This window comes from Melanostigma gelatinosum, assembly GCF_949748355.1.
Source record: "Melanostigma gelatinosum genome assembly, chromosome: 12".
NCBI classification, from domain to species: Eukaryota; Metazoa; Chordata; class Actinopteri; order Perciformes; family Zoarcidae; genus Melanostigma; species Melanostigma gelatinosum.
In genome coordinates this window covers 4,515,669-4,538,474 of record NC_136645.1, presented here as the reverse complement: position 1 = coordinate 4,538,474, position 22,806 = coordinate 4,515,669, and the positions used below count along the sequence as shown (strand labels likewise).

The 22,806-nt window shown below is 43.4% G+C and overlaps 1 protein-coding gene across 1 annotated transcript in view; it reads left to right on the top strand.

The window, feature by feature from the left end:
- atrnl1a (attractin-like 1a) overlaps window positions 1–22,806 on the top strand; it is a gene marked incomplete at its 5' end in the record, with an annotated part of 181,203 nt that overhangs the window by 41,335 nt on the left and 117,062 nt on the right. The window contains 8 exons of the mRNA XM_079280116.1: window positions 3,386–3,470; window positions 4,793–5,004; window positions 6,791–6,909; window positions 7,433–7,549; window positions 8,285–8,417; window positions 11,977–12,164; window positions 14,559–14,772; window positions 15,113–15,304. Of these exons, the coding sequence (XP_079136242.1) occupies window positions 3,386–3,470; window positions 4,793–5,004; window positions 6,791–6,909; window positions 7,433–7,549; window positions 8,285–8,417; window positions 11,977–12,164; window positions 14,559–14,772; window positions 15,113–15,304 (1,260 nt within the window). The remainder of the gene's footprint in view (window positions 1–3,385; window positions 3,471–4,792; window positions 5,005–6,790; window positions 6,910–7,432; window positions 7,550–8,284; window positions 8,418–11,976; window positions 12,165–14,558; window positions 14,773–15,112; window positions 15,305–22,806) is intronic.

Sequence of the window (22,806 nt, the reverse complement as noted above, 5' to 3'; positions counted from 1 at the left end):
TATTAGCTTCTCCTGCTCTTCTGCTCCCGCACATTCGATTCAGGTCGACACGGAAGGCACTTTTCATTTGGAATTAATTCTCCCTCTCACCCTCCAGCTCTCCCTCCTCCCCCCCCGTCTCTCCCATCCTCCAGCTCTCCCTCCTCCCCCCCCCTCTCCCATCCTCCAGCTCCCCCCCCCTCTCCCATCCTCCAGCTCCCCCCCCCCCCTCTCCCATCCTCCCCTCAACCCTGCCACCCTCACACGTCTAATTAGATTTGGGGGGGAAAATGAACTCTGATTAAAAACGTGGTCCTCTCCAACTTGACACACCACAGGCACACACCCACACACTGTCTGCTGCGCACACACACACACACACACACACACACACACACACACACACACATGGCACAGCCCGCTGAAGAGCCCAGAGCAGGCTGGGAGTTTGTTTGGAAGATGTTGGGAGCCGTGATATAAAGGATGAGCAAACAGTGGCTGCCGTTCAAGCCTCCTCCTCCTCCTCCCCCCCCCCCCCCGCCCTTCTCCATCAGCTCCTCCATTAGTGCCGATCAGATCAAACTGCCAATCAGCCCAGCCCGCCTGCCTGCTTCGATCTGGTCTCATGATTTCTCTCTCAGTCCCACCACGCATTATTAACACAGATTTTCTCATATCCTGAGAGGAAATTAAAGTCTGTGTTGATGTGTGTGTGTTCGTGTGAATGCTACGTGTGTGTGTGTGTGTGTTGCTGATGGGTATCTGTTGTGCCTGCAGTTCTTTTGGTGAACAATTTGGCAGTTTGAATCTCTGTGTGTGTGTGTGTGTGTGTCCAGGAAAGCCAGAGGATGAGATCAAAAGTCACTGAAGCTGTTCTCTCTTTCTTTTTCTGTTTTAAATTGAGAGCTAGACGTTTATAGCTGTGGCTGGAGGTTGGAAGTCAGGTTTTGGTGTTTTTAACTTCACCATCGCAACACGGCTCTTGATTCGCTTGAAGAAACCCAGAAGCCGCATGTTGTTTTCTTATGTTTGAACAAACGGCAACATGTTACAAGCAGAAACACTGCATAGCTGCGGTCACAGAAAGCCCCAATGCTTTGTTCTAATCGGACCTATAAAAGTACATACAGCGCATGTAACACTCACGGGTGGATGACTGAACTGCACAGCCACTGGGGACACAAAAATATTCACAACAATTTTGAAAAGGGCCCTGGAAAAACCCTGCATCATGCTCAATGAAACCATTATTCAAGGGGGGAAGGATCATTTATTGTCATTATGTCACACCGGGATGCACAATGAACTTCAGTTGTTGCCCATTTACACATGACTGACAAAACAAAACAAAGACAGGAGTGCATTCCTGTGGTGCATTTTTTAAATTTGCGTCACAAGTAACCACGAAGCACCGAGACGTAAACACAGAGTCCACCTCCTCTGGTCACACGATGGAGCCAGGTCTCTGTGAAGATGTTGGTTCAACAGTCACCGGCCTCCCGCTGCTTTCATCTCATTTTCCTGTGACTCTGGCTGGTCGGTCGTCCGCGGGCGGTGATCGTCTCAAAGTCTGTCGCACGTCATCCAATCCCCACGCTTCCTTTTCACATGTCGATGAATGCATTCTGTCATGGGCCATTAGTGGTAAACATAAAAACAAAGACAAAAATGTAACATTCAATGTTGGAAATCACTGAAAATGATTCACTTCTGCGATGTCTGCTCATGAAAACAACAGGTTCAGGCTGAGGGGATATTGTGGTTATGGTGAATAAATGGTTCAAGGAGAAGATCATGTTACAATTTCAGAAAAGCCGATATTGACTGTTTGAATGTGACAGGATGGAAACTCTTGAAGGGCAACATACCCCCCCCCCCCCCCATGCCTCCACACTCATCAACAGTACTAAAACTTATTTAAAAACTGTGCCAAGTGCCAGGAGGGGAAAGTCTTTAAAGCGTTTTAGCACCGTGCACTCCAGAGGGCTTCAGCTGTCACGCAGCAGCACACCTAAGCACAGGTGAGAATTGGATTCGGGGCCTTGCAGGTTATATTAGCTGACAAAACATCAGTGTTAGCGAAAGATCTCGGAATAGATTCCACCAGGGCATCACAGATTCAAATCTCCAGACTGACTTGAAAAAGTCAACTTTTAATTGCAAGTTGTCAGGCAGGATATCAACCATCTTATAGCTTCTTCACAACCGCGTTACCCAACATCTCTTATTGTTGAGGCAATCAACCCAGTTCAGTTCGGCTTGATCGCATTGGCGTCATTGTAGTTAATATGTTGGTACGACTGACCTTTAACCCCTGCTAGTGATGACCCCCCTCCCCCACCATTTACGCTCTCTCTGTGACCTCTGCTGCATCCCTCGCTCTCTCAAACAAACGCTCCCAATTAGCACGCCGCTGAACGAGGTCATTAGCAACCTGGCGTCCCCGACTCTACCGGCTCTGCGTTTCTATATCCAGGGAGGGCTCGCCTGGCTCAATGGCACATTTACACTTGCGCACCGCAGACACAATCGTTTCCGTATGAATGTAATGGGAGCACGTAGGGGTCTTTAAAACATCAGAGAGTTCTAAAATCCAAATGGTAAAATACACAGCGCTTACAGCTTCAATTATACTTTGTGATGATATTTGGTGGTGTGAAGTGTTTTTATGAAGTCATCTCCCAGATTATCGGCCCCTATCTTCTCCATATCACCATCATTTAACGTGAAAAGGTTGAGACAATGAGCGCTTGTTCCCTGGGATGGAATTAAAGGAGGGGGTTGAACTGTGGGTCACCCTCCTCTACGTTCTTTTGTCTCACAAGCAGCAACTTAAGTGCTCCTAATTCCAATGGAGACGGGGGAATGATGCGTCTCGTCATAACACATCGAGGGTTCATTGTTTTCAATTGTGGAAAATTGTAACGCTGCAGAGGGACGTTATCCACTGCTGTTTTATACAAAAGTGCACTTCCAACTCTAAAATGTCAGGACAGGGCACATATCCACTGGTTCTTATCAAGAGTCCAATCTGCATTAGTGTGTTATTATCTACACGAACAGTTCAACCACAGTAGCCAAAAGAGTTTTAAAAGATGGATGACAATATTTCGCACACTTGTTAGGTTTTCTGTGGTCAGTTGCTGTGGTACAGACACAGCCAGTCGACCTAAAATCATGATCTTTACTTTATTTTCTTATATTGGAACACCTCGGTGTGCATTATCCCTCCCTGAATGAACAGCTTGTTCATCAAAGCATTTTGCTGTGCTATTTGCATACATTGCTCTGTTTTTAGCCGTTTCTTCTTGACTCGACTTGAAGCGGTTTCTCATTTCAGACACGCAAAGGTCAAATCTTGTATTCAGACACTTGTGTTCACGCGTATGCTTCTCTCTCTCTTCAGCGTGTGACGAGTGGACCGTCCTCCCCAGACCGGGGCTGCACCGGGACGCCAACCGATTCGGACACTCGGCCGTGGTTAGCAACGGGTGAGCTCCGTCCTTCCACACCAACCTTCCGTAGTTCATCACTGCGCCAAACTCCACGTGGAAAACACTCGCTCCCCACCGCAGAATACCTGCAGCATGTTTGAATTTGCTACGAAGGACACTTTAGCAGTGTACTCGCTGACGCTCAAATCTTGGTAAAATCTGTTAAGTAATCCGCTGAACCTCTCAATTATAAAGATGCAAATGAAACACATCTACACGCGATGCATTATTCCTGCACATTTTCGCATTTCCTTGAAGTCTGCCTGCAGTGTCCTCTAAGTTTTGGAAGCACTGAGAGTCTCTGTTGACGTTCTTCTCCTTGTAAGGTTGTGGTTTTGTTGTGTCAACTGTTTATGGATTGATCTCCTTATCTCAATGCTAAATTTAGTTTTCAGTTTACACTTCTCTTGTCACGTCACCCTCTGCTGACTTCTCTGAAGCTCGCTGTTCAGAAACTTGAGCTGTGTCTCTGCCACCGCACCGCTATATGTGGATGTTTGTCCTGCTTCACTCTCTCAGTAAAACTTTCTTTGCATTATTTATGTGTGGATACAATGTATTTCGCTTCAGTAACTCCAGTATTCTTTGCATTCCGATCCCATTTTTGAGTCTGTATTTCCCGATCTTCATTCACTGCACTTCCTCCATCCTCGTGCTGCGGTTTCTATAAGAATCTGAATTGTTGCGTTGATCGTAAACCTGCATCAGCTGTTGTTGATGCAACCTGCACTCTTCAGTTTCCCTTGTGCTCATGAAGGTTCTTAACCTCATGGCTCAGTGTAGATAAGCTGACATTTCAGAGATTTCTGAGAGTCCGCTGACCTTTTCCTTTGTTTTTTCTTTAACAACGTTGGTGAACATAAGATCCTTAGAATAAGGTTGTACAGGACTTTTTATAGGCAGGTAAAATAGCAATAATAAAACAATAATTGATTCAAACTCTGAGTTGAATTTAAAGCAGTCGCTCAAAGAGTTCCATCACGATGCGGAGTGACTTTTTTCTGAACTCAGAAATAATGGTCTGACCCTTTAACACCATTTACCCACCAGAAAGTCGGCTTTAAGCGCAAAAATGTTTGAACTTCAAAAAAGCCAGCTTCAAAGTGAAGCGTTTTTCCCCCCGAAAACCAAAGTTCAGCTTTATCTTTGAGAGCTTCTCCTGCTGCTGTCTTTACATTCATTCATCTCTGCAGGCATTTCTTGTCTCTTTAAGACGAATACTATCTCGCTGTGACCTTCGCTATGCTGCCTCCTTCTACGTATGTCCAGCTTTCTGTTGCTCTCGTGATTCTGTGTAATTCGTTCTGTCTCGTCTTCAGCTCCATGTTCATCTTTGGCGGTTTTTCGGGCCTCCTTCTGAACGATGTGCTGGCCTACACCCCTCCGTCCTGCCAGGCCTTTTCTAACCCGGCTTCGTGTGCTGCTGCTGGGCCGGGCCTTCGCTGCCAATGGGTCAAAAGTAGATGTGTCCCCTGGGAGCCAAAAGCACCCGAGGGCAGTTTTCCTGCTCCTTTTTGCCCCGCGAGACCTGGTAGGTAACCCCGGGGTCCTGTCTGCCCAGCTGATCTGTTACTTTCCATCTTTCTCCCTAAATAGTTTCCCTGTCATGTCAACATACTTTTCCTTAAATGTACAGCACAATCCCACCTAAAGGTTGCTCCCAAAAGACCAATTATTTCATGGGAGTAATAATTATTCTGAAGGATTTGGCTTCTGAAGTTTGTTTGCAGACCATAATAATGGGAACAGAAGGTCAATGCTGCAACAATTACCTGATTTGGAAGTACCGGTAATTAGGTTGAGTCCTCCTCCTCGTCCTCCTCCCCCTCATCTCTCTCTGCCAGATCTAGTTTGAGGATTTGGTTTAAACAAAAAGCAATCATGCTAATGGTTGTACTGTAAGATTTAAATAGAACAACATGGATTGACTGTTTTAAAGGAACATACCAGTGTTTGTTTCATGTTGAAGTCCATTTACTACAAATCATATATACTTTATAAACATTTGATGTCGTAAACCATCACAGTCGACATCAAGTCTGCCTGTTTTTTTGTGGTCACATGATTAATATATGATGATAAAGTACAAACCTTTCAAATCAATCTACAGTTAAACTGCCTTACCACACAAACATTACCAACACAATTTGCCTAGAAACAACTCTGCTGGTTGAGTTTAATGCATATTAATGGAAATCAATGGAAATCAATGGCTGTCTGGAACAGTAAAGAATTATAAAAATCAAAAATTGCCAGAAAATGGTGGCTAAATGGCCGGCAATGTGAAATAGAGATTTCTAGTTCAGGAGCAAAACAAACAAACAAACAAAAACAACGCGCGCACGGCCCTGCAGATGCATGATGGGAGTCTGCCTGATTAAACATGTCCCAGATCCGTGTTCTGCCGGAGCTCTGCTTTAATCTCACGTGCATATTCATTGTGACAACAACAGCACAGCATGTGTAAATGACCAGAGTCAAAGTAAACAGCATGATATGATAACACAGCTGCCACGTGCATTTTCCTTTCCATCACGTCCACACATGATAATTACGTGCTCGTCTCATGAAAGCATTACATGCTTGCGCGTGGCTCGTCTCATGAGTCTTTAGTGCGACTTCCTGAGAAAAAGAAGGTGCCAGATGGACGTTCCAACCATGCTCTTCAGACCGATGCCCACTGACTCAGACTTTTTGCTCCTTTGCGCTACACTTGTTCGATCGTTACAAAGCGGTTGTTTTACTCGATTATGATCGGTGGCCATTGATCAGCGCACTTTTAATTCGAGCAGAATTCCCTGCAGATTCATTAATATGTTTCAATATAACAAGAAGTAAGATCTAAACTCTGTTCAAAAGGTGCCGTAGATGTAGTTATGAAACATTTAACTTGTCAAAGAGAGTTTACCGTGTCAGCTGCAAACAGAAAAGCATTACATGTGAACACGCTCGAGGGATCACACATTTTATGCTTCTGCGATATGAAGTGTTGAATAATCACACAATGTCTGTTGCTGACAGGTTCAATTTCACATGTAGTTTTGCCTGAAACCACTCATGCACCTGCTCACTCAATTTGCCTTTTCTTCTTATGATTCAGTCGTGAAAATCCTGAAACGTGTCTGTAGCTCACACCAAGATGAGGGTCCTTAACTTTAAAAGCACTTTCACCAAAAACAGTGCAGGTTCTCGGGATGACTTATCGAATCCATCGGCATGACCGGAGGTTGCAGCTACAGTGGAGCGCATTGATAGGTGTAACATGGTTTCACACATAAAGCATGTTGTGTATGCGTGTGTGCTGTGCCCTCCTCCAGACAGTACAGACGAGCGGTGTTTCCGGTTCTCCGACTGTGCCGGCTGCACCGCCAACACGCGGGGCTGTCAGTGGTGCGAGGACAGGAAGTGTATGTCTGCGTCCAGTAACTGCACTGTGGTGAGTCCTCGGCGGCTATGTCTGTAGAGCGCAGCCTTGTTCAGCGGCCCCTTGAGGCTGCAGTGTTTATTAGACCTCACAATACCGGAGTGTTTGATGGAACAAATAACCTCCTGATGATTCTGGTCATCGAGCATCAAGCCAGTAGAAGGATAAAGTGAAACGTTTGTCCCAAGGGTGGTGCCGGAAGAAATGGGGTCATAAGGTCAAGACGATTAATAGTTCATGATATTTTATCCTCTCATGAATGTTAATAATTCAAACAATAATGTACACATTTTAAGATGTGATTTAGGTTGTGTATTATTTTATTTAAATAACTTTGGATTAATGAGTTTTTTGTACTTTTTCTGTCGCTCATTTTGTTTTCTCTCTGTCTCTTTCTCTATTTTTACTCCCAACCTGCCTTCTCTGTCTTTCTTCGTATGTGTGTCTGCATGCTGCTTTTTGTCTGCTTGGCCGTGTTTCAATATGAATCTGTGAACGGATCTGTGTGTGTGTGTGTGTGTGTGTGTGTGTGTAGCTGACTCTGGAGCTGGCACAGCAGCATGGCGGCGCTCTGTCTCTGTCTCGTCCACCGACCATGTTGTCTGAACATCAGCTGAGCTTGTGGAAGCACGGAGCCAGAAGGAGGGGACATGTGTGTATTATTTGACACTTGCTGTTAGGCTGCAGGTCGGGTTGCATCAGGTTGCGATCATGAGGTCAGAGCAGTCCCTTAGGCGAAAATGGAAATCAGGGTGAATCTAAATCACAAATTTACATTTAATTTGTATCCTTTGTCGAACAACCTTTCCTTGACAGGGATTAGAAATGGTGTTCGAGAAAGAGCACTTGGGGTTCAGTCTAATGTAATGAAAGAGAGCAAAACAAGTTAGAATCATGGACATACACTGAAACAGTGGAGGTTGACATTGTATTTACTGTCAGCTTAGTTTCTTTTTTCTCAGACAAAGGTCAGAGATTTAACATCCTTTTTCGTACTTTAGTAAAAGACGAGTCTCTCTTTCTCAGGCTAAAACAGAGCAGAGTAGTTTCTGACATCCGCTCCAAGGAGAAGAACAAGAAAGTTTCTGACTTGAATGAAGTTATATTTTCTGTTGAGAAGAACCAGCATGGGAATCCAGTTTCCTAAATCAAAACATTTGCTGCAGGCTAATTGAGCTTCAATGCAAAGTCCATCTCAGTATATTGTGTCCCTCACATCGATTTCTCTTCTCACGCTGCATTTTGAAACCATCAAACTTTCTTCATCTCCCGCATTTGTTGCACACTGTGTTGATTCCTTCATGCTCATTGCGTTGAGTGCAACAAGAGGACACAGGTTTTGAGGCTTCAACTGGACTGACATTGTTTCCTCTGCGTGTGTTTGAAGTCGGTGAGGGACTCGTCCGGATGCAAGCGCAGGGAGGAGCAGGAGTGCTTCAGACTGGCTAACTGCAGGAGCTGCTCCCTCAACGTCAACTGTCAGTGGGAGCTGCAGCAGCAGGAGTGTCAAGCGCTTCCTGGTGAGGCGACACACTCGTGCACGCACACACACACACACACACACACACACAGAGAGCGAGAGAGGGTGAACTTTCTTAAGGACATTCATGAAGCTCCTTTTATTCCAAGTCAATCTTAAGAGAAATACATTTCTTGCTACTCACAGATCTGCAGTTTATTAAATGCATAAACAGTTTGATATACACAGTGTCAATCTTTCTTGGTTACTTATGTGCTATTTGATGAATACTGTTGATTGGCTTCAGGGTCTGGCAGTGTAACCTTTACAGTCTCTCATCATCACTGTCGTGAAGAGGCTGTTGAAGGATCGCTTTGTTCTGCTAAATCATAAAACTAGTAACCAGAGATTGAGACCATAAACTCATGTTTACAATGTTTACTAAGGTAATAAATCAAGTAAGAAGTAGTCATTTCCTCATAGACTTCGATACAATCTGACGTAGTAGAGGAGTCGCCCCCTGCTGGCCATTGGAAAGACGTTTAAGGTTCTTCAGCATCGGTTTCACTTCTCAGAGCCAGATTGCCGCTTGTCTTAAACACGGGGTACAACAGACACACACAGCTTCAGAGCGTTTGCATGTTCCCACTCTGCTACATCCATGCGGGCAATGTTCACAGAGAGGATTAGCACAACTTCAGAAACATGCTCTCCATTCAGATGCAAAGGAAAGTAGGCCAATTACACGTGTTTACTGGATGTTCTGAATGTGGATCCTTGGGTGCAACAAACTCAAGTCCACAAAGTCCTCCACGCTTCGCTCCACGCTGCTGTGGAGCCTTCAGCGAGCGCTGCACTCACTTTGACTTTGGCGCTCGCATGACTCAGGGCAAAGGAAATACTCTTGCTGTTTGAATCTACAAATGATCCTGCTCCGTGCCGTGTCTTATTGTGCTCAGGGCCCGCGAGCTATCTTGCTCTGCTGTGAGTTGGACGTTGGCAGGTCAAAAGGCGTGTTTATCAGATAGATTACATATAATCATTGTTTCAACATCCTTTAACTGGCTATGCTTTAACATGAACAACATTAATGCATCATGTATCTCTGCATCTCTTTACAGACCTTATATTAGTTAATTATCCACATATTAGGGACATCAGTTTGCATTGAAACAAATGGTGAAACAGCTTTAAGTTTGACATCTATTATATTGCTGTTTAGTGTCGATATAATGTGGTATAATCTGCTCAGTTCGGCCATTTATTTTCTGACTTTCCCATTATAGCCCTGCCTCTGGCACAAAACAAAGTAGTTTCTTTTCTGTCGGTTTAAAACGGAGTAGCTCGTTGCTTGGCAGTCTCTTGTCCTTGCAATGCATCTTGTCTATTGTTGAGTATTAGAAGCCAGAACAGCTATAATCTTTTCCCTCCACTTTGTTTCAAGCTTGTCGGCGTGGTGGAGTCGACAACTTTGTGCTGCAGCCACTGAGCTCCATTGTGTCCTAGACTTTTTGTGTTTTGTCGACTGGGGCCCTGTCTCTTGTCTAGTCTTCGTATGTGTGGACAGGAAGTAACGGCGCAATTTTGGACACTGCTTTTCAAAGGGTCATTGGCCACATAAACGAAATTGCTACGTCTTTGTGTGTGTTTGAGTCCATTAGTGTGACGAGGCTAGAAACAAAGCTTCTGTATTTTCTCTGAAGATGAATTTGCAGTAATAATGTGGCTAAAATGAGCTGGGATAATGGAAAGTAGCTCTACCACCATGGTAGCTGTGGCCTTTTCTTTAGACACTGTGTTATGATTAATTATGCTAAATGGCCTGACATGTTTATCTCTGCTTTTACACAAAGACCTAATCTATTTATGCGTGTCCTCCTCCTCCTCGTACCCGGTCATCTGTCTCCTGTTCTCCTCTCGTGTTTGGTAGATTGTTGCCCATTGCTATTGCTTTCGGGGGAAAATGAATAAATAAAGAAAGCAGGTATTTTCTTTTCTGTAGCATGAAAAGGTTGGCGATGGAAGCCATTATGGGCCTGTGATTGTAATCAGTCCTGGAGTCCAAAATAAACAGCGGTGCTCAGTGGAGGCAGAATGACTTTTTCTTCCCTTTCATCCCGGCTAATTGAATGGCCTCAAACTCCCACGAGATGCTACCAAGTGACCGTGATGAGAACAATTAGTTCACATATGTATTATTTTTTTAATGGGAGAGTTTCTCAGCCTCTGTTGAGACTCTTCAATCACCACAGATATTCACTTTTCTTTGTCCCATGTGTGACATAGGCCTACATCTACAACTCCTGCGAATTCTTTGTTTCACTGATGAGCCAGTTTACTACAAAGCAAGAATGTGGGGATCTGGTTTAAAATAACAGCATAAATCAACAATGACATCAGCCTCTAAAATCAGCCCAATATGTTATTCATCAACCACAAGTATTTCTCTTAAAGCTGTTCAATTTTCTGTTGATTTTGGCAGCACAGTTTCTTTTCCATGCCTTCACATCAACTTTAATTTCCAGTTATTTTCCCCTCTTGTCCACTAGTTTCCCTGAGTGAGTTTTTCCTCCTTTGCCGGTCACCTGACTGTCCACCTACCTGCACACCCGCCCTCACCTCATTAGTCTCAGTATACCAGCCCTCAACCACATCTTCCTCTGCTTGTTTTTGATGATAAACTGCCTCTCCACGGTTGGCTTTTTGGATTTGGTTGCCGTTTCTGCCTGCATACCCTGATTAACGAATAAACGATTAATGAAGCCTGGTTTACCGACACCAAGTAAACCTGGTTTAGACCGTCCTCCTCTCTGCTGTGTCTGCTATTGTCTGAGTTACAGTCAAGTGTGATCTTTGATATCTAGATGCTTCAGTGACATTACTTAATTTGAAAGACTGCATGTTTAAGCATGGTACTGCTAACCATATTAATGCTAACATGCGACAAACATTATCAACTATATGTTGGTGAGCTAATATTCTAATCATTAGCTAACTATGGACCTGTTAGTAACTTGGTATGGTAGTATTATTGCATGAAAGCATTAGCTGTTAACATGCTAAATGGTACAAGCTAAAGCTAAATACGTTAGAAAGCTAACTGTAGGGATCTTAATCTAATAAAAATGCAAAACACAAGTATGAAATGTGCATGTTAGCATTCTCAAAATTACAAGCTTAAGCCTAATATGAGCATGATTATTTGCTAATTATTGGCACATTAAATTGCTAATCTTTAGCTTGTCATGTAGCCTAATACAACTATATGCATGTCAAGATGCTAACATTAGTAGCATTCCAATGTTTACTGTACTTGTGTTCAATGCTACCCGTTAGCACATGGGAATGCTATCAGCCAAACAGTTATTTTATCCCCCAAAAATGTAACATCCAGAGAAATTGTCTCTTTGTACATTGGACAACTAGGTTTTCCGATGTTGAATGGACATTGATGGAAAACGCATACTAGCAGGCTCTAGACTCTCACTGTAAGCTATCTGATGAGTATTAATGTAAAGACGTCTGTACTGAAGGTGTGAAGACAGTGTGTGTGTGTGTGTGTGTGTGTGTGTGTGTGTGTGTGTGTGTGTGTGTGTGTGTGTGTGTGTCTTTGTGTGCAGGCCAGCTGTGTGGGGAGGGCTGGCACCATGTCGGGGAGGCCTGCCTGAGGATCAACTCCAGCAGTGACAGCTATGACAACGCCCAGCACTACTGCAAAAACCTGGGGGGAAATATTGCCTCTTTGCTCACAGACAAACAAGTCAATTTTGTTCTGGAGGAGCTACAAAAACACCAACTGCAAGACAAGGTGGGTGGTGGTGTGAAAAAAAATAAGTGAATACGCCTTTAAAGGAAAGTCATGCTCACAGTGTTGGTTATTTTCCTGCTCTGGTTTCTCTGTGCTATAAAACTGCTGCGGCGATCTACACACCATTGTGCTGCGGGTCACATTTTGGATCATTATGCTAATTGAATGTTAGCAAAACAAAACTAGAACGACAGCATATTACAGGTGTGTCTCTTCTGTTCCTGGATGAGCAAAGTTGCTCTTTTCAAATCAGTGCACATTTTTTCTTGCAATGATTCGACCTCAGAACTTGAGTTTGTAAACATTATAAAACCAAACCCTCCTACTCAGTTATTTTCGCCAACACTAACACCGCGCATGGTTAAGATCATTTTGATAAAATACTCTGATGCCCATACCTGAAAGTTATGGGTCGCCATAACCTTTTTCCACTTCATACCGGCAGTCTATTGATCCCTTTTTAGTTTGAAATTCCCTCTTTGTGTTTCCCCGCACAGTGGTCTGTGGAAACATGAAGAGGGAATTCAGACTCAAAATACTAACATCAGAGGGTAGCCGCTTGATTTGTCGAACTCCTTTTGACTCGCATTAGTAATTGAACGCCTCAGGGTCGGTATGGAGTGGAGGTAATAAAAAGAAAAGTGCAGAAAAAGTGTTGAAAAATACTTCTATCGTATCGGGACTGGTTTATAGTTAAAGTTAGGGAGGAAATAAAAGTAAATTATTTACAGTACTGCACCATATAGTCAAATAACTGCATCTGCATGTGACTTCAGCTTTCAGCTATATCTCCTAGAGAATGAAGTCCTGTAATGTGCTGCTGATTGACAACTAGGCAGATATTCATCTGCGGATATCTGCATACATATTCATGTACATAAAACAATGTCACCTTAACATCAGACGTGTAAAGCTATTTATTAGTAGATGCAAAAGAATGTGTGGTCTCAAGATAATACAAGTTGTGTATCAACTGTCTAATTAAGGAAAGAACCAAGCGGAGGGTTTTTTCTGAAGGGATCAAATTCAAGGGACATTCAAGGGACATTTCCGATGTGGCTTCAAGGCATTAAAAACAAACTACACTCAAACTACACTCAGAGCTGCTGCTCTTCAATGAGCCGGTCACCAGATCAAACACCTGTTAAAACAGATTTAAGCGTCCACGTGTTTGACCACTCTGCTTTTTCGATGAATGTGCAGCGTCAGGAGATACGTGAGCAAATATTTGAACGCTGTCAGAGGAAGAAAGAGAAGCACACTTTCTCCGATAAACAGCAGTGTTTAATCTACCTTTTGATGCTTTTAGGTCATTTTTTGCGATCACAAATTGAATTTACTATCTCTGCAAATTCAATTACCAGATACAATCCAGATCGCAAACAGAGCTGCTGAGTAGAAGAGCTTTTGGGCGTAAATACAAACACAGCGTAGTGTTTAGCGTTTTTTTATGAAATGAATCACAGCTGTGGGAAAATACTTTGGATTTCTATCAGATGAAACTCTTTTCATAATCATGACTTTTACGAAACAAATCTCACTTGTTTTCTCAGCAAATAATTCAGATGTTGTCTGAGCTCCACTTCACTCAGCTGCTATAATTACAGTCCCCTTTGAACATCTTTTCCCCAATTAGTATCTGAACAGTTTCTGCTTTTACAACACTTACAGTCATTTGCAGAAGGTTTGGTTTTGGGATCCGCTTTAATGTGAAACATCATGTTTGTTGTTCAGAGTTGCCAGCCGTGTGACTTCTCCTCTTGGCAAAGGGAGACGTTCTTGTCCGTTGCTTCACTATGTGGACTCAGCTCAGCCGTTTATTTTCTCATTATTATTATGAAGGCTTTTTTTTTGCTCACACATTCAAACATATCAACAATTCCAGGACCCTGTCCCTGTGTACATGTGAACTGCATACAATTAGGGTTCGTTATTTTCCTTTTTTGTTTCTTTAACAACAAAACTAAGAACACGAGAAGCGACTAGTGTCTGAGGTTAGTCGGATTCCTTTTGTTCGTTGCTGTTTTTAATGTTCTTTCAGTGACTCTGGCTGACCTGCAGCTCGAATTGTTGCATTTTCTCCCCATTTTTCCCTTCTTCGTTTCTGTGTTTGGCCTAGAAATTGATTGCTTTCTGTATTTCTGTGATTTTTTTCTCAGATTGACCTCAGTTCCAAAATGCTAATGCTTGAAAATCTGCCACAACGCCGCAGCTCTACTGATATGATAGTGTGCACAATACTTCCAGATATGTTTTCCTTAGGAACTGGGAGTCTCAAAAGTTGATTCTATAGATACTGTGACTGTAAACACCAGTATAGCAACACTGAACAAAAATACATTTATCGTTTTAACTGTACATTTTTCTCTTTCTCTCACCACTGTGTCTCTGCAGACTTTGTCTCCCTGGGTTGGCTTGAGGAAGATCAACGTGTCTTACTGGGGCTGGGAGGACGCGTCACCCTTCACCAACACCAGCCTGCGTTGGTTACCCGGGGAGCCCAGCGACTCGGGCTTCTGTGCCTACCTGGAGCGGGCGCAGGCGGCTGGTCTTAAAGCCAACCCCTGCACGGCCACCACCGACGGCCTGATCTGTGAAAAACCTGCCGGTGAGATGGAATGAGTGAAGAGGAGAGAGAGAGGGGGGGGGGGGATAACACTCAGACTGGAGGCTACAGTTTATTTTCTGTTCAGACAAATTAACAGGTGATAAAACAAAACTGCTGGGCAAAGGCAAAAAGTGTCAACGAATGAAAGAGACGGTAAACCGTTAAGAAGAATTACTGTGATTTGGCTCACATTTCTCAACCACACTGACGTGTTCTGTGCTGTTAGAATGAGTTCACTGAGAAGTGAGAAAGAGGAAACAAGTAGGAGCTGTGTTCAATGCATCCTTTGCCGTTTGATGAACTTAATCCCACATCGAACTCCTTTGTCCCCGTCGCTCAGGGAGTCCGCAGAGTCAAAGTGCTCGTCCCTGTCGGACACCTTGCTCCCTGCGCGCCGGCTGCCCCAACTGCACCAGCCAGGCCATGGAGTGCATGTGGTGCAGCAGTACGCAGCGCTGTGTCGACTCCTCGGCGTACGTCATCTCCTTCCCCTACGGACAGTGTCTGGAGTGGCAGACCCAGGACTGCGCAGGTGAGACGGGGGGGGGGGGGGGGGAAGTGAACACGGGTCAGTCACGGTGACTTTCCTTAGTACCTTCAAAACATTAAGTTTAAACCATACATCTATGCAAAGTATTCACACCCTCTCTGGACGGGCTACAGGGACCCACAGACATTAAATGCTCTGAACTTTACAATAAGTTCTTTTCTGTCATGAACTTTTTTTTAGATCTCTACACTCTAATATGTAGAAATCTACATCTTAGTAGATATTCTAGCAAGACTTTTGGTCTTACTGTTGGTGTTATTTCGGGTTTATTAGCCACATGGGGTGTGGGAGACCTTCGTGGCGGGTGTTCGACTTGCATCCCCCACCGTGCTGAGGTGTCTCGAACTCCAGCCTGCTGTGCTCTGCAGAGTTAGGGAGGAGCAGGTCTATTGTGAAAGGTGTGTGGACACAGTAGAGTCATTTAGGCTTTTAAATGCCTTCTGAATACTTTCTTCATGTCCATTTCTTGTATACAGTTTATCGTTGTCTTTTTTAATAACTGTCCATTTTGATCTTCTCCTTCTGGATCAGTAAATGTCAACTCGGAGTACTTTCTTCCGTAAAAACTAAAGTACATTTAACAGCCCGAAACAGTCTCTAATTCCCTGCAAGTGTGTTTTTCTTCAGGTGGCTTGTGTAGGTAACAGATGAAGCAGAATGCATTCTGGGCCTTCGCCGATAAATACCATTGTAACTTTTCCCAATGAAGCCAAAAGCCAGATGTGAGTGAGTGTTAGTGGGATTGTTGTCCAGTGGGAAAGAGGCTACACAGTTGAGGTCACAGCATGTGTGGCGATGAGCTTCGATGGATAGATATTATAGATGAACGAGGTGGTGTATATGCTCCACTCACACCTCTGATGGTGCGACGCTGTGTGAACATGGAGTCATTATAGACTCCTATTGATCCCTTTCTTATCAGCAGTCAGGTCTCCACCTCGCACACACACTGACACAAACACAGACTCCAACACTGAGGCGGCGCCACCTCTCCTGTAGCTGCAGGGCAGAAAATCGATCATCTAGTGACACACGACAAGCTCAATATGAAGTCCCGGCTGCTGTCGCTTAACATTCCTCTCATATCAACACCTCCCTGGGGATGCTGGAGGTTCTTCAGTTCCACCGCTGCCCCTCCACACAAGGACATACAGTAGATGTGCAGGAATGTTTGTGTGTGTGAGAAACAAGAAGATCATCAACAGACAGAAAGTGGCAAATCTATGAGGCCCTGCTGCATGTGGAGCTTATGATTTACGTAGTTGCATGAGTCGGCATGGAGAGATTTCCTGCTGCACTGCTGAGTAGCTTCCTGTCTGAATCACGTTTCTGTGGTGGCTGCAGTCATCTCTCTTATAAAAGATGCTTCTGCGTTCACATGTTTGGGTTGACAAAGTCTCTATCGGGATAGGAACATGGAGAATATTGCTTAAAAAGCAATTTACGTTCTCTTACTCACATTTGTTTATGAATTAAAGCTGATTACCTCCGATGGCAGAAAAGAACCTCACTGTGTGCTGATTGCCAGCGGGATCAGGAGTACCGGCTCATTGTAGGAAGTCATTTGATTCGGAAAACACTCGACTGAAAAAGAGATAAACGCTTTGGATATTTATTGTTGGTGCTACACATTTCAATATATTTAGTAATTTCAGTTTTTCTGCAATAACCAGTTCAGCTTGATATGAGCTAATAAATATTCCTTGACTGTTATTAAGTAATTTATGTGTAACATGGTCTTCAGTAGTAGAAGCAAATCATAAGTACGATGTATAATAATCTAGTGATTTAAAATGCATTCGTATCATTCACTTCAACAATACATTGGCTGGGAAAGAGCCACACACCTGAGACCTTATCCTTTGTTTGTCTATAACAGGGGTCCCCAACTGGCGGACCGCGGTCCGGGTCCGGACCCAGACGCAATTGCATCCGGACCCAGATCATATGTAGGTTTTGGAATTATACATATCAGACTGTTAGTTCAACTTTAACCGGCACAGTTTATTCAGCACTTGTTCAGCGGTGCAGGAAGCGCACCGACCAATGCGGTGTAAATCACATCAGGTGATGCAGCTCAGCCAACCAAATATGGGTATTCTGACAAGTTTCCTGACTCGAGTGAGATTTACACACACCGTGACACACGGAGGAGAGACGAGGAAATAGAAAGAAGAGCAGGAACATTGCGGTAATCAGAGAAGTTATCGCACATGACGTTCTCCAAAAAGAGAAACGTGTTCAGAGAGAATATCATTCATGAGGATGAATGAACAGACTCTTCGATGTTAATTCTTACCACAGTTAAAACAAGCATGTCTCATATGTTCAGAAACCGTAACTATTGGTAAAAGCCGCAAATGAAGCGCACTACGAGGCAAAGCACAACTCCTTTGAACAAACGTACCCACTCACATCTAAATGAAGACACAGAAAATAAACCTAAGAGCCCAAAATGATCAGAATCAAAACAGTAATTCACTGTCCAATGATGTTACCAGAGAGAAGAGAGCTGAAACAAGTGTTAATAACCACACATAAAGTCCATGCTCACTGATTTCTCTTTTTAGATGACAAAAATATAATATTGTGGCTTTTTTTGACATCACTTCACACCTGAATGAACTGAATTTAAAGCTGCAGGACAATTCAGTGAAATTAATATTTCTAAAATGAATTACTTTATTTTAAGATGAACATTTTTGAAAAGCTTTCTGTTATGTTATTCTTTAATCCAGACCTTATTTTACTTTAAATGAGAAGAACATTCATTTATGTATTTCTATGTGTTATTTATAATCCATCCAGTTCAATTTGAAAACTGAGAGTAATAATTAGTTCATTGATGTGTACTTTATTTGATTTGACAGTTGTCGACTACACAGAGACGTTGTTACTACTACTAGGCTTCTTGAATATGTTTATATGGCATTAAATAGTGCGAGTTAGATATTATTGTAACGTTTCGGACCTTTGCCAGGGGACATTTTCTCAATCTGGACCTTTTGGAATTTTAGTTGAAGACCCCTGGTCCATAAGAACAATGAGAACAGGCAAACTGCAGACGTACATTTTACATTATTTTGTACAACAATTTCCTTTTTTTCCCAAATCAATGGAGCATTTAACGAGCAAATAAAACAAATACAAACAAATAATAACCGACCTAGATAGAAGACTAGACGAACCTGAGTAAGTGTTTTAATTATGATCTTTGCTGTTTCATTCGGAACAGTCGAGTCAACTAAAGACATATTCTTTCTAGTTTCCAGTGGAGGAAAATATATAAAAAAATCTAACTGGCAAAACTTTTGTCTTGGTGTTTTCTGTCTTTTGTTCGACAAATAGTCCATTTGTAGCCAGTGTTCCTGTTTCTGAGGAGTTAAGAAAACGGCTTCACAAAGTTCGAGCTGTTCTCATCTCGTGACTGGTGATTGTTATTCCTTGCTGGTGCCAGACAGCTCTTCAGCCTACTGTTAGCAAGCCACGATTGTTTTCCCTTCTTTCGCTTTTTAGATTCAGCTCTTACATAATGGCATCCCTTTTTTATTTTTTTGACATCTCCTTTTCTCTTTTATTCTTCATATCTCAGTTTAGTGGCAGAAGGTGTGTAGGAGGCCTTTGTTCTGCCACTGTTCACCTCTGTTGCTCAAACTGTGGCATATAAAACACGACAAATTTTACATTTCAATTTCCCAAGTATGGCGGTGTTGCTCTTCTGCAGTCCGTCACGATTCGCTTTGTGTTTCATACTTAAGTTTCTGCTTCACTCATGGATTAATCCTGTCTTGTTTGGGAGACCATGTCTGCAGGCCACAGCTGAAGGATTCATGACCTCGGCTTTGGGAGCTGCTTCACAAAAAAAACCCAACTGTTGCTGAATCCAATTTGAACTGGGTCATTTCTTTATCAGACAAATGTGGCCCGAGGCTTTGTGTATCGTTCCCATTTTTCATGTCGGCTGGAGGCTCACTACACTCTCTCTTCAGCACTCTTGAAATAATTAGCTCCAGTGTTGCCCCAGCAGTCCGATGTTTTACTTTTTAGAGCCCCTTCGAAAGCAAGCGGATTCTTCAACCCCAGCCTAATTGTGCTTTACCGTGCGTTCTCTTTATAGAACGGACTTTCTTCGGCTTGTGTGACAGTTTTAGGCTTCACACTCATCTCTCTGCCTTCAGCATCTGGTCCCTAAAGGTCTTGCACATGCAGCTATATGGCAGTGAATATGGCAACTGTAAATGAGTCTGCAAGATAACCCTTTCATTCCAGATGTCGTCAGGCAACACTCCTCTTTACATCGCTCGTCAGGTCGACGTTTGCTTCTGGTGTGTTCCAGCAGTAGCCGCTGTGGACGCCCACGTGCAGATGTTTATCCTGCATCTGTCCTGTTGTGTACTGCTGGCAGCCGATTGTTCATTGTTGTTCAGTAAAGACGTAGAAAGATACAGAATGAGCCGGCTTTAACAAACAACAGCTGTAGAGATGGAGAAGAACTCTCACACAACAAGGCACAGCCGATGAATCAATTCCGATGCAGTTATAAAGTCGATATCAGGAGCATCAGAGCAGAAACTAGGATTCAGCGAATTTCCTTTTGGTATAAACCAGTAAAGTATGTTTATTTTAATACATATCAACTGCAAACACAGTACTATGCTATTTAGTTTGCGCTACAGTACTGAAGGTATTATGTGTTGAGGCCCACTGTTCTCCTGCATTGTCCTAAAGTTGCAGTCTGTAAATGACCCGCAAACATCATCCAGAGCTTACATTCAGAACATTCAACGTACATTTACTCATTGAAGTACGATACGCTGCAGGACAGACATAAAACAAAACATGAGCATATTAGAAACACCTCTCAATGTTATCGTCAGCCAACAACACCACCTGTAACCGCAGCATCAAAATATATTATAAAGATAATTCAACACCTCTCTGCCCTGTTTTAAAACAATAAAACTAAAAGATGGGGTTACGCACAAGTCTCTTGGATTACAGCTTCCAGGAGCTTTTTATTCCTTCAGTCACTCACTGTGTGTATTTCCTAGACAGGTGAATACAACCCCCCCCCCCCCCCCCAGGCCAGATGATGGTTATGTTGTTGTAGCCGATATTGGTTTTGCTGCGCAGAGAAATCGGTTTATTTTCTCTGAGGCAATCCTCACAAAACACCAGTGTGTGTGTGTGTGTTTGCTTTTTCCCGACACACGCCGCCTGTCTGCCGGTTCGTGGCTTCCCATGGTACGAGAGGAGCGAAGGAGAAGGCAGCTCATGGCATCTATACTTGATGTATTATGTATAGGGGGGAGGGGGGGGGGGGGGCTCACACAGATCTGTAGGAGCTAACCGTCAAGTACTGTAGGAGAAAATGGATTACACAAGATGAAGCCAGACGATGCGTGCCATCCAGGGACGACCAACATCAAACCCCGGTGCGATGAACAGAATGTGCCACCGAGATGATTGTGCTGAGAGAATGTTTGATAAGATGAATATACCCCCAGCGGGAACGAGCAACCCTTCTTTGCTTAGATAACCTAAGTTCCCTCGGAACATATGACGTGTGTTGTGTTTCGGCTTCCTCCCGGTTATTTCTGTCAACGAGGACAGGACCTGTGTGTTGGGAAGGAACACAGTGCGGAGTAGAAATGTGCACTTTATTTCTGTTCCTATCGCATAAAGCACGTGGTGGATGTTTGCTGTATAGCAGCCAACGTGTTTCTTGTTGACAGAAGTTAAAGGCATTCGGGCTCCCGGTCTCCAAGTGACGACGGCAACTTGTGAAAGTTTTGAGCGAGTGATGTTTGGAGGCGCCGGCTGAGATGCAAAACACGTGTCTGTCTGGATTTGACCTAGTTACTGCATTTCTCTTCCTACTCTTAGACCCGATACAGATATGGCTTTTCCTGGCTGAGACCAACAAATATTATGACGAGACACCGCAGGTACAGAACGTAAAAGACAAATAGCTAATTGACTAAGTAAGGAATAGATACGGCCGTGAAACTTCCCTTGCTGATTACTTACAATACGAAGATATACAAACTGTTGTTTGAGGACACATTGCTGTATTTGCTGCTGAAGTGGAGGTTTCTGAGCATGAAAATAAGGTTTTTGCCCGTGTTATATTCAGGTCGTCAGTCCTAAAATCTCTCACGAATGAAGCCGAGTTCTCCTTTGTAACGTGCTGAACTCACCAGCCTTACCTCACAAGTCAATTGCAGTACGGTAATTGCTTCAGATGTAAATGACTCTTTTGCCTCCATACGCTCAGCCAGGACAGTACAGGAGAATGTTTCGCTTTGCTGCTGAGCTCTGCATTCAAACACGGAGGAAGGAGAAAATAATCACCCAAGAAATGAAAGGAAGATTAAAGCAGATTAAATTGCATGAATCAGTGTCTCTATTTTCAGCCACAAAGTAGCCGTTGGTCACAGTTTTGTCTTTGGACCATGGTTAGATCACATGTTTGCATTTTACTTCATGAAATATGTTTCCCACCCTCATGGGGGGGAATACAGGCACCATCCAAGCAGGACGGTTGATCTGTAAATAGCCTGGAGCTAATGTCCTGTAACAGCGCAAGGTGCAGCTAAATCGTTAGCTAAACATGGCCTTGTAAACCCTGCAGGCACACACGCGCTCTCTCACGCTCATCTACCCCGAGTCCACAAGACCATACAAGGCAAGAACCGCTCTTAATTCTTTCCATGTGGAACGCAGATTTGGCCAGATAGTTGGAAATGCTATTAAAAATCGGCTCATGCAATAGAGCACATAGCAGCTAAATGACATTATCGGCACAGAAACCACCGTTTATAAGTGACTTCATGTTTTCTAGCAATGCAGGAGATGTCTCTCACATCTGTAGGCGGCTTTCACCCGTGTCATGTGGTGTCCTCCGGGCCCCTTCCATCATATTCGTGGCATGCGGGCAGATGCCTGAAATATTTGATGCATTCGCTGTCACGGATTTTGACATGTTTCACAAATGAATTGCAGTCACGAGCTGCAAATGCACCTTGCAGTGTGGCAAGTATGTGTGTAGAGATGAACTGTTTCAACTTGTTTTTCGTGCCCTGATAGGCTTTAATATTTCGGTCTGCTCTGCTTCTTCTCTCAGGCTCGAGGAAAGAAATCATCCCAAATACACATTTAGGCGTCAATTTTACTACTTTGTCTGTTCGCGTCAGTATATTTCTCCTAAACTCACCAACATTTCAGAAAACTCGCAATAGAAGACATGTGAGCGATCAACTGCGGAAGTTTCACTGTGATGTCTATTAATTATTGTTTTACCCTTTTCACCTGTAGTGTCTTCAGAATGTCGTGACTTTTACAAAACATGTCTTCTTCTCAGACTCCTATTTATACTCTGAAGGTTTTACAGAGTTTTTGTTTATTTATCGCTAACAGCCTGAGATAGAAATTATAAAATATGTGAAAAAAATTTATTGGTTGACAGTATTTTCCGATTAATG